Consider the following 12,312-nt stretch of genomic DNA (forward strand, 5'->3'; position numbering starts at 1 on the left):
AGGGTTTTGAACCAGCAACCTCAGCATTTCCAGGTCGATGCTTTATCCACTGCGCCACCACAGGTCAGGCCGAAAGTTTTGAAACTAGAAAAGAGGTAACAGCTGCATTGCACTGTGAATGTGCTAAATGCCATTAAATAATATACCTTAATATGGTTAATTATGTCATGTGAATTTACTTCAATTAAAAAAACAACAACCACAATGAGATATCACCACACCAGTCAGAATGATGCTCATCAACGAAACAACAGAGAATAAGTGCTGGCGAGTATTTGGAGAAAAGGGAACCCTCCTGCACTGCTGGTGGGAATGCAGACTGGTGCAGCCACTGTGGAAAAGTATGGAGATTCCTCAAAAAATTAAAAATCGAACTGCCTTTTGACCCAGCTATCCCACTTTTAGGAATATACCCCAAGAACACCATAGCACTGTTTCAAAAGGAGAAATGCACCCCCATGTTTATGGCAGCATTGTTCATAATAGCAAAGATCTGGAAATAGCCCAAGTGTCCATCAGTGGACAAGTGGATTAAAAAGCTTTGGTACATATATACAATGGAATACTCTGGGGCCATGAAAAAGAAAAGCTTACCTTTTGTGACAACATGGAAGGACCTGGAAACTATTATGTTAAGTGAAATAAGCCAGGCAGAAAAAGAAAAATATCATATGACCTCACTCATTTGAGGAATGCAATGAACAATGTGAACTGAGGAACCGAATTGAGACAGAGGAGAGATCAAAGGGACCAGAGGAAAAGAGGACAGAGGGAAAGGGGATGATAGGATGAGATAAACCTGAAGGGAAGGGGGGAGGGCGCTATGGGGAGGGGGGCCAGGGAGATGTTGAGGGGAATATGGGGGATGCATTCAGGGCAACACTAGAATCTATGTAAAAACAATAAATTAAAATCAATAAAAAACAACAACAACCAGAAAAACCAGACACACAGGGTATAAAAAAAGGGATGTATTTACAAACCAAAAAGTCCCCAAACTCTAGCTGAAGGAGTTAATAAATATAAACAATTCCTTTAAGAGCCCAACTTCACTCCTTAGAAAAACCTTGGGTACCAACCCATGAGTCAGTCCCTACTCTGTGGCCTCTTCCAACCCAAGAAATAATCCCTCCTTAGGCCACAGATCTCAGTCCTGTTGCCAGTCTTCCTGTGCCCAGGTAGGCATGGATGAAAAGTACTCAAAGCCTGGCCCTTTATAGCGCAGGGCATGCAGAAACATCACAAGGTCCCGGGGCAAGGGGTCCTGTCGAACCACTCGGCACTCTGCGCAGAGGGGGTCTATCTCTTGGCCCACAATATCTGTTTCAGCTGCATTCGCTGGTGCTGAGGCCATTGTGTCCAAACTCTGAGGGGCTGCCTCAAGTACTCCATCCATCTTTTGAGCAGATGCAGTCAATTCTTTCAGGTGGTTCTCGCTCAGCTCTGAGGAGGGAGCTGTAGAGTCTGTGAGTCCTGGGGACAGGTCACCTTCACAGATATCTAGCACATCCAGGCTCTGTTTGGCTTGGTGTTCTGCCACAAGGTCCTGCAGCAATTCCTCATCTGTCTTGGGAATATGGCCGCCCCGGCCCCGAGAGGGGCCCCAGGCTACTGAGTTGTAGATAGGGTCATTGAGGATGGGGTGGCCGAGGAACTGGAGGTGAACTCGGATCTGGTGGGTGCGACCTGTGAGTGGCCGACATCGTACCACACTGGAGTGGCCATTGTAGCTCAGTCTCTGGAACACTGTCTCACAGGGCTTGCCCCGAGCATCTACACGGCACACCCCTACCTTGTAAGACACTACCAAGATGGGTTCCTTGCAAGTCACTTCCTCAGCGGGGAACTCTCCCTCCACCCGGCACACGTACTCCTTCTCCAGCTACACAGAAAAGAAGAGGGGGAAAATCAGCACAAAGCCTAAATTCATGAAGCCCAGTCCCCCTGCAAGTAGTGAGGAATGCACCAGTGTCAGATATAAGACACAAATCCCGGGGCCACTGATCGTCAGTTTTGTGATTCTACATACATTACTTACCGTCTTTAAATCCTATTAACTTGTCTAGAAAAAAGTGAGATATGAAAATCATTTACTTCAAAGGGCTGTTATAAGAATTTGTAAGTTAGGCCCTAACGTTCTTGTTACACAGCCTGGTATATAGTAAACACTAAAAAATGTATCACAATCAGATTCAGAATTACAAGTCTCAAGACCACAGTCACCAATATTTAACTCTTCTATCCAAGCCTCTTCCAATTTCATCCACAATGTTTCCACCAAGAAGGCTCTCCCACAATCTTAAAAATCTCACTCAATCTGTCAGCACCTTAAAACTTGAAAAGAGTGGCCTGGCCAGAGAGCTTGGATCACCCTGAAGTACAGAGGTTGCAAGTTTGATACCCAGTCAGGGAACATACAGGAACTTTCTGTCTCTCTTACTCCCTCTCTCTAAAATCAATAAAATAAACATTTAAAACTTCAAAAAAGCCTGACCAGGCGGTGGTGCAGTGGATGGAGCATCGGACTGGGATGTGGAGGAACCAGGGTCAAGACCCCGAGGTCGCCAGCTTGAGCACAGGCTCATCTGGTTTGAGCAAGGCTCACCAGCTTGAGCACAAGGTCACTGGCTCAAGCAAGGGATCACTCCGTCAGCTGTAGCCCCACCGGTCAAGGCACATACAAGAAATCAATCAATGAACAACTAAGGAGCCACAACAAAGAATTGATGTTTCTCATCTCTCTCCCTTCCTATCTGTCTGTCCCTACAGTCCCTCTCTCTGACTTTGCTTCTGTCCCCCCCCCCCAAAAAAATAAACAAAAAATTTCAAAAGAGCAAGCTACCAAGAGAGGCAGTATATGCCATCTCTAAAAATCTCTTGAAACATAAGAGATAATAACCTGTCTTTGGAACTTTAGGAATTGACCTCCCCGCTGTAATTAGGAAGCTTGGCAAGATAAATACAAAGACCCACTTCAGAGAGAACTCAGTGATGCCCTTGACACATAGCATTTATGGCCCCAGGAAGTGACCTGCATGAGACAAAAGCCAGGCTCACCTGCCGGTCCCGAACCTGCTCATGTATTCTCTCCGAAACAGCTGCTGTCTTGGCAAACATGAGAACCCCTGAGGTAAGGCGGTCCAGCCGATGCAGGGGGTGTAGCTCCTTAAGTTGGTGCTCCTTGCCCAGGATGAAGATGACCGTGTTGTGTCGGAATCGGCCACAGGGGTGAACAGGAATGGAAGAAGGCTTGTCTACAACCACCATTTCTTCATTCTCAGCCAGCAGGCGGATAGGCTCTGCTGTGACTGGTGGCTCATGCCTGTGTACTGTGTTCCGCAAGAAATCATTGTCCTGCCAACGACAAACGCAATCAGTCAGCCCAGGGGCCAGCAACTATAATCTGTCAACTTCTCACGCAGCTTTCTGTTATGGACACAGAATGGTCACAGTATATCCTCATACATAAAAAGCAGTATGTATAGTGCATTCTCATTTTGTAAAAATGTAGACACACACACAGGCAGATAGTAAGCATTGAAAAAAAAACTAGGATATACACAAAAATGTTAATGGTACTATCTCCCGGTGGTGGGATTATGGATGGTTTTTTATTTTGCTTATTTGTATTTTCTCTACAATGTCCTATTTAAAAGGAAACGTTTTCTAAAATGGAGGGAGAAAACCTTCATAAACCATCACTTTTCATGACCTTGAAGCAATAACACCAAGCTTTAAGTCCTGAGATCTCAGCTCTAGATCTGGATTTCCCACAGGCTCATTGCAAGTCACTTAACTTCTTTGGGCCTCAGTTTCCTTATCTGAAAAATGTGAGGGCTAGACCAAACCTGTGCTTTTCAAAACTGGGATGGGAGGGGTTATTCAAAGCACCCATTCCTTAAGTGTTGAAATTGTCTTGTCTCCTCTCACACTCTGGTGAGCCAGTGTTACTGACAGGGGTGTCTAGTACATCTTAGCTGTGAAGTAATTTTATTTTATTATTTATTTATTTATATTTTTCTGAAGCTGGAAACGGGGAGAGACAGTCAGACAGACTCCCGCATGCGCCTGACCGGGATCCACCCGGCACGCCCACCAGGGGCGACGCTCTGCCGCGACCAGAGCCACTCTAGCGCCTGGGGTAGAGGCCAAGGAGCCATCCCCAGTGCCCGGGCCATCTTTGCTCCAATGGAGCCTTGGCTGCGGGAGGGGAAGAGAGAGACAAAGAGAAAGGAGGGGGTGGGGGTGGAGAAGCAAATGGGCGCTTCTCCTATGTGCCCTGGCCGGGAATCGAACCCGGTTCCCCCGCATGCCAGGCCGACGCTCTACTGCTGAGCCAACCGGCCAGGGCCTGTGAAGTAATTTTAAAAGGTCAAAGCACTGGGCTAGACACCTCTAGTCTTTATCCCTGACAGTTCACAATTCTATCATCAGGCTCTATAACAAATACTTTAATTATAAGAACACAAGCTTTGGTGTAACATAGTTGCCTTACCTCTGTGAGGTTTATTTTAATTGAGTTTCCTCACAGGTAAAATGAGGTGACAATACCAACTCCACAAGGCTGTTGATAAAATTAAATGTTAAAAGTACTTAAAATGCTTAACTTTGTGCTGGACACATAGGAAGGAGACATAAATGATAGCTTCTACTATACTATTTGTACAGAGATCCACAAGGCAATATACAAAGTGATCAATGCCATTGTCAGTGGCACAAGATGGCATAAAAGGAGCCACAAGAATTCCAACTTCTGTCCCTTGGGAACAAGGAAGCACTGTTTTTGAAGCACTGAGGCTACTTGTGGAGACGACGTGAGAAGGGGGGCTGAAAGTGAAAGCTAGAAAGCTTTGGAATTGTCCCCTTTTATTTCAGTACCTATGCCCTACTAGCTGAGAAAAAACCCTGCCCCTTTCCTCGCCGCCCCCTTCAAGACTCCACCTTGAGCACAATGCTGAGGTCCTGTACCGGTTCCTCGTTGAGGCGCAGGCGCCCCGCTCGGACCGCGGCCTCGTAGTAGGCCAGGGGATGGGCTCGAAACTCAGTGCTAAAGACGTGCAGCAAGCTGTGGCCCACCCAGCGGCCTTTACAGTAGGTTCTGAAGTCAAAGTAATAGGGCCGCACTTTGCGCAGTCCGCCTTCGTAGTAGTAGCTGGTCTCTGCAAAGTGCTCATCGTTGAAGCTCACGCCTGCCCGCCGCTTCTTTGGGGGCGGCACCACGCGTTCTGCAGTCGCGACCCGCCGCTTCTTCTGCTTGCCTGGTCCCAGCGCTGCAGCAAAGGCCTGCTCCTCGCGCTCTGTGGCCTGTTTCCTGTCCCCCGGGGCAGCCTCCAGGCTCTTTGGGGGCGGCTCACCCATCGCTTCGCCATCCGCGTCTCCATTTTGCTGCGCCGGAGTCCTCAGTCCGCTTGCTGCCTCCTCCCGGGTCGAGAGTGTTTCTGCCATCGCGCCACTACCGCCACCCCAAGTCCTGGCAAAGCTGACGAACCGGAGCTTAAAACAACCTTGCCCAAGTTTCAGAAGCCACACGCGGCCACCTAGCCGCATAACCGCGCAAGCGCCACTCCCGGGTCGCGATCTGAATACGTCACTCAATACCAACCAATCAGTGAGGCCCAATGCCGCGGCGGGGACTGCGAAGAAAAGGAGTGAAGAAGTGAGTTGAATGAGTTGAGTGATAAATTGAGAGACCACAAGGGAGACCTAACAAAAGTATTGTTTTCCTGTGGATACACTCGGAGTTCCTTGGGTGTGGAAAAACTCCAGAAAGAAACTTTATTTAAAGCAAAGCAGACTTTAAAACAAAACAAAACAGAATGGTACACTATGAATACGCTAAGAATATTTAAGAATTGTGTTGTATACGTTAAAAGAGTGAATGTTTTGTGCCTTATATCTCAATAAGGTTATTATGTATGTAGTTAAAAATACACCCCCCCAGGAAAAAATTAACTAAAATTAACATACACCACAGACGCAATGTTTTCACACCTGCCTTTTCCCCTAACAGCATGAAAAGGATTAGAGATCTTCCATTTGCCTCCCACATGCTCCTGCACTGAGATTAAAGCTGCAAGTGGATCAGAAGATGTATTTATCAGAGTTGTTAAATGCAAAATACTAAAACCAACTTTGGTTAACTTAATCACAAGGATTATTAAAAGGATATTAGTATCTCATAGAATATCACAAGAAAGTTGGAGAACAGGCTCAGAAAAAGCCAAATTAAGAGAAGCTAACGGCCTCTGAGAACCAGTACATGACAAAAGGATGAATTGTATGTTATGGGAATTGTATTTCAATAAAGTTGTAATTTTTTTTTTTTTGTACATTTTTCTGAAGCTGGAAACGGGGCGACCACATGCTCCCGACCGGGATCCACCCGGCACGCCCACCAGGGGCGAAGCTCTGCCCATCAGGGGGCGATGCTCTGCCCCTCCAGGGGGTCAAATCTGCCGCGACCAGAGCCACTCTAGCGCCTGGGGCAGAGGCCAAGGAGCCATCCCCAGCGCCCGGGCCATCTTTGCTCCAATGGAGCCTTGGCTGCGGGAGGGGAAGAGAGAGACAGAGAGGAGGGAGGGGGTGGGGGGTGGAGAAGCAAATGGGCGCTTCTCCTATGTGCCCTGGCCGGGAATCGAACCCGGGTCCCCCGCACGCCAGGCCGGCGCTCTACCGCTGAGCCAACCGGCCAGGGCCTCAATTTCTTGGCACTGCAGAATCTTGTTTCTCCATTTCTCTGGACCTACTCAATGAGAAACTGCATTTTACAAGATCCACAGATGATTTATCTGAATATTAGTTTGGAAAGCACTGGTATAGACCAGTAATACAAACACCAGTCATATGCTTTGAACATCCAGCATCTTCTCAACATTTTTCTTTTGTTTGGGGAATTTCCCACATAATAAGTACTGCCTTCAAGAGGTGGAAGTCAGAAACTGGCCTTCCCAACTTCCCTTGCAGCTTGAATACTGGTGTTTCACCTGGGCATTATTGATCAGGCAGCACCTTTGGTACAGAGGCACACAGTAAAGAATACAAGCATCGTTTCTGACAAGATAGTATAGATTTGGGGGACTAATAGTGCGAGAGGTCCTTGTCTCCAGTTCCAAGTCAGCAATGTAATAATGCCTAAGTTTAGTGGCAGTGTGGTGTTCCCCGAGCAGCTCCTCAGTGAGGTTAGGACACTGTTCCTGGCTCTAAACACCCTAACCCTGACTCTCTGGCCCATCTTGAGATTGTCTAAACTACTCAATATATTTTAATATATTTGTGCTGTACAATAGAGTAGCTATTAACTACATGTGGCTATTTACATTTAAATTAATTAAAATGACATAAAACTCAAAATTTAGTTATTCAGTTGCACAAGTTACATTTCAAGTGCTCAATAGCCACTTAAAGCCTATGGCTACCATATTGGATAACTCAGATTCAAAACATTTTATCATCACAGAAAGTTCTATTGGATAGAGCAGCTTTAATCAATTCCTTTTACCCTTTAAACTGGCTAGAAAGAATTCTACTGTTTGAACTAAGAACTCCAACTGTATGTAGCTTACTATGATAAGGACTTATGTATTTTTTTGTGTGTGTGACTGAGACAGAGACAGAGAGACAGAGAGAGGGACAGATAGGAAGGGAGAGAGATGAAAAGCATCAATTCTTTGTTACAGCACCTTAGTTATTCATTGTTTGCTTTCTCATATGTGCCTTGACTTGGGGGCTTCAGAAGAGACTTGGGGGCTCCAGCAGAGCAAGTGACCCCTTGCTCAAGCCAGCGACTTTGGGCTCAAGCCAGTGACCTTGGGCTTCAAGCCAGCAACCTTTGGGCTCAAGCCAACGAACTCAAGCTGGTGAGCCCAAGCTCAAGCCAGAGACTTCAGGATCTCGAACCTGGGTCCTCTGTGTCCCAGTCTGATGCTCTACCCACATTGCCACTGCCTAGGTCAGGCAAGAATTTAAGTATTTTAAGAATAATTGGAATTCACCAAAGAGTTTTTAGGGTGTGTGTGTGTTGACATGATCCATTCCAAAAGGACCACGATGGTTACAACATAAAGAAGGGAGTAAAGAGGGAATCACAAGTTCTAGCTCCAGTTCAGTGTGGTTCTTGACCATGAAGGTTCTAATTCAAACATTCACACCCAAACAGTTTGTCTAGCATCACTTGGCTCTGGAGGTACACAGGTAAAAAAGACATGGTTTCTGATCTCAGTGAAGGGATAGGCTGGTCAAGGGTACAAATAAAAGACACATTTGTGCTAGCTACACTGCTGTTAAATCAGGGTCCAATATATGTATTTTAAATTAATTTCTAATTTTTTAATTACAGTTGACATAGAGTATTATATTAGTTTCAGATATATGACATAATGAATAGACGTTTATATAACTTACAAAGTGATCATCTGATAAGTCTAGTACCCATCTGACACCATACATAGTTATTACAATATTATTGACTATATCCCTCGTGCTGTACTTTACATCCCAGTAATTGTTTTTTTAATCTTTGTGGAAACTGGCAAAGAAGTATCATCTGAGATTTTGCCTTCTTTTTCCCTTTTCTAATTTTTCCACTGACCTGAAAGAAAAGAGAGAGAGAGGAAAGAAGAAAGAGAGAGAGAAGTACCATCTCTTGTTCTACCCAGTTGTGCACTCATCCATTATTTCTCAAATGTGCCTATACTGAGGATTGAACCCGCAACCTTGGCACACTGGGATGTTGTGCCATCCATGAGCCAACCAGCCTGTAATTGTTTTTATAACTGGCAATTGTACATCTTAATCCACTCCCATTTTTTCACCCTTACCCCTAACACCCTTCCATCTGGCAATCATCAAAATGTTCTGTGCTTCTATAAGTTTGTTTCCATTTTATTTGCTTATTTATTTATTTATTTATTTATTTATTTATTTATTTTAAGTGAGAGGAGGGGATATAGTGGGATAGACTCCCTCAAGGTCCCTGACTGGGATCCACCAGCAACCTCCATCTGGGGATGATGCTCTAATCAACCGAGCCTGAGGCAGACGCTCAGATCAACCAAGCTATCCTCAGCGCCCAGGCCCATGCTCAAACCAATTGAGCCACTGGCTGTGCGAGTAGAAGAGGGAGAGAAAGAGGAGAAGAAGGGGGAGAGAAGCAGATAGTTGCTTCTCTGTGTGCCCTGACTGGGAATCGAGCCCAGGACACCCATATGCCAGGGCAATGCTCTATCTACTGAGCCAACCGGCCAGGGCCTTTATTATGTGTTTTAGATTTCACATACAAGTGGAACCACATGGCATTTGTCTTTTTCTGATATATTTGTTTTTGTCTGACTTATTTCATTTAAGATACTAACCTCTAAGTGCATCTATGTTTTTGCAAATGGCAAGATTTCATTCTTTTTTATGGCTGAGTAATATTCCATTGTATTTGCTTCCATATCTTGGCTATTGTAAATAATGCTACAATAAACATAGGGGTGCATGTCTTTTTGAATTTGTGTTTTGGGTTTCATTTGCATAAATACCCCAAAATGGAATTGCTAGGTCATAAGGTAATTCTATTTTTATTTTTTTGAGAAACTTCCATACTGTTTTCTATAGTGGCTGCATCAATTTACAATCCCAGTGATAGTGCACAAGGGTTTCCTTTTTTTTTTTTTTTAAGTGAGAGGTAGGGATGTGGTGAGGCAGAGACAGACTCCCACATATGCCCCAACTGGGATCCACCTAGCAAGCCCCCTACAGAGTGATGCTGCCCGCCTATCTGGGGTTGCTGCTCTGTTGCTTGGCAACCAAGCTATTTCAGTGCCTGAGGCAAGGCCATGGAGCTATCCTCAGTGCCTGGAATCAACTTGTTTGAACCATTCGAACCATGGCTGCCGGAGGGGGAGAGAAAAAGAGAGAGAAGGAGGAGATGGGAAGGAGTGGAGAAGCAGATGGTCTCTTCTCCTGTGTACCCTGACCAGGAATCGAACCCAGGACTTCTACATGCTGGGCTGATGCTCTGCCACTGAGCCAAGCGGCCAGAGCCAAGAGTTCCCTTTTCTCCACATCCTTGCCAACATTTGTTTGTTTATTTATTTTTTCAAATTTTATTTTGTTTTACTGATTTTAGAGAAAGAGAGAGAGAGAGAGACATTGATTTGTTGCTCTACTTATTTATGCATTTCTTGGTTGATTTGTGTATGTGCCCTGCCTGGGGATCAAATCCACAACCTTGGTGTGTCAGGATGATGCTCTAAGCAAGCTACCTGGCCAGGGCTTGATTGATTTTTTTTTTTTTTTTTTCTGAAGCTGGAAATGGGGAGAGACAGTCAGACAGACTCCCACATGCGCTGGACCAGGATCCACCCGGCACGCCCACCAGAGGGCGACGCTCTGCCCACCAGAGGGCGATGCTCTGCCCCTCCGGGGGGGGTCGCTCTGTTGCCACCAGAGCCACTCTAGCGCCTGGGGCAGTGGCCAAGGAGCCATCCCCAGCACCCGGGCCATCTTTGCTCCAATGGAGCCTCTGCTGCGGGAGGGGAAGAGAGAGACAGAGAGGAAGGAGAGGGGGAGGGGTGGAGAAGCAGATGGGCGCTTCTCCTGTGTGCCCTGGCCAGGAATCGAACCAGGGACCGTGCTGCACGCCAGGCTGACACTCTACCACTAAGCCAACCGGCCAGGGTCTAGGGCTTGATTTATTGAGCATAGCCATTGTGAAAGGTGTGAAGTGATATCTCATTGTGGTTTTAATTTGTGTTTTCCTGATGATTTGTGATGTGCATCTTTTCATGTGTCTATTGGCCATCAGTATGCCCTCTTTGGAGAAATGTTTATTCAGGTCCTAAATAGAGTCTAAAACAGAGGGATGTTGCCTGACCTGTGGTGGCGCAGTGGATAAAGCATCGACCTGGAAATGCTGAGGTTGCCGGTTTGAAACCCTGGGCTTGCCTGGTCAAGGCACATATGGGAGTTGATGCTTCCAGCTCCTCCCCCCTTCTCTCTCTCTCTCTCTCTCTGTCTCTCCTTCTCCTCTCTAAAATGAATAAAAAATTAAAAAAAAAATAAATAAAACAGAGGGATGTTGACTGTCCTTATGTGGCTTCTCAATGTGAGAAGTCACTGGAGAGGAGGCAGTCATCATATTTTCAGCTGTGCAAGCCCAAGATCTGGTTTGGATATTTTCAGCACACATGCTAATTACTCAGGGGACGTGGGTGAATCACTAAGGATGCCAATTTGTTAATTTACAACTGTAACTTTAAGTTATGAAATATATTCCACTTGTGCCAACAGTTAAAGGAAACTTATCAAGATATTTAAGAGGCCAAATTTGAAATCAAGAGTTTGTTTGGTGAGTAGGAAATCAGAGAAAAGGGCAGAAGTGAATTGAATGGTCATGGAGTAGTTTGATGAAGCACCGATAAGCCCATGAGCGTACCCCTTTCTATGAATCAGTTGCTGCCAGATTTATGTTACCATACAGGGTGCTAGTTGGAGGACTCTAAGGATCCTCTGGTGGGAGAATCCACTCCACCTATTTATTCCCTGTAAACAAGCACTGTCAAAATGTTGCCTATTATTTGCTCCTTTGTTTTGTACCCCCCTTGCTTTACACTTCTTTTTTCGCATATTCTAAGAATGGCTATAAATGTTAGCAATGGAATACCTTGTAGTTTCCTTTCACATGTTGGTAGTTATTACCACCATAGCCATGTTACTTGGCTTTGGACACATCTAGAGATTATATCATAAATTAAGTTACTCCTACTGATGGTTAGCTGATGTCTTTCTGTACATTTTTTAGGAGTAACCAGCCCGGGAAATTGGGGCTGTAGGGGTAGTAAGAGTTGCATCTAAGCATACTGATAACCCCCGTAAAAGATATCAAAGGACATCTTCTTTTAAAAAGGTTTTGTTTGTTTGTTTGTTTGTTTGTTTGTTTGTTTTTCTGGCCTGACCAGGCGGTGGCGCAATGTAGAGCATCCACCTGGGATGCTGAGTCCAAAATAGAGGGATGTTGAGAAACTCAGATTTGAAACCCCATGGGCGAGGGCTTGAGCCCAAAGGTCACTGGCTCAGCTGGAGCCCCCTGATCAAGGCATGTATGAGAAAGAAATCAATGAACAACTAAAGTGCAACAACCTCGAGTTGATGCTTCTCATTTCTCTCCCTTCCTGTCTCTCAAAGTGTTGTTTTTGTTTTTTAGCGAGAGAGGGTCCCATGGCACACCCTCTTACACTAAGTTCTAAAGACCTCTAGGACCCATGCCAAGACAGTCTTGTATTAACACAATGCCTAGAACACAGCAGGGACTTGGTCTCTATTGACTAA

The 12,312-nt window shown here is 45.5% G+C and overlaps 1 protein-coding gene across 1 annotated transcript; it reads right to left on the reverse strand.

Annotated features, from left to right (window-relative positions):
- Window positions 1-437: 437 nt before the first annotated feature.
- On the reverse strand, window positions 438-5,575 carry RPUSD2 (RNA pseudouridine synthase domain containing 2). The gene is made up of 3 exons (XM_066343456.1): window positions 4,942-5,575; window positions 3,058-3,354; window positions 438-1,882 (listed from the first exon to the last, which is right to left on the reverse strand). Exons 1-3 carry the CDS (start codon window positions 5,545-5,547, stop codon window positions 1,148-1,150), a joined length of 1,638 nt encoding a protein of 545 aa, XP_066199553.1. The 5' UTR covers window positions 5,548-5,575; the 3' UTR covers window positions 438-1,147.
- Window positions 5,576-12,312: the final 6,737 nt, after the last annotated feature.

Source organism: Saccopteryx leptura, chromosome 6 (genome assembly GCF_036850995.1).
Source record: "Saccopteryx leptura isolate mSacLep1 chromosome 6, mSacLep1_pri_phased_curated, whole genome shotgun sequence".
In the NCBI taxonomy this organism is placed as follows: domain Eukaryota; kingdom Metazoa; phylum Chordata; class Mammalia; order Chiroptera; family Emballonuridae; genus Saccopteryx; species Saccopteryx leptura.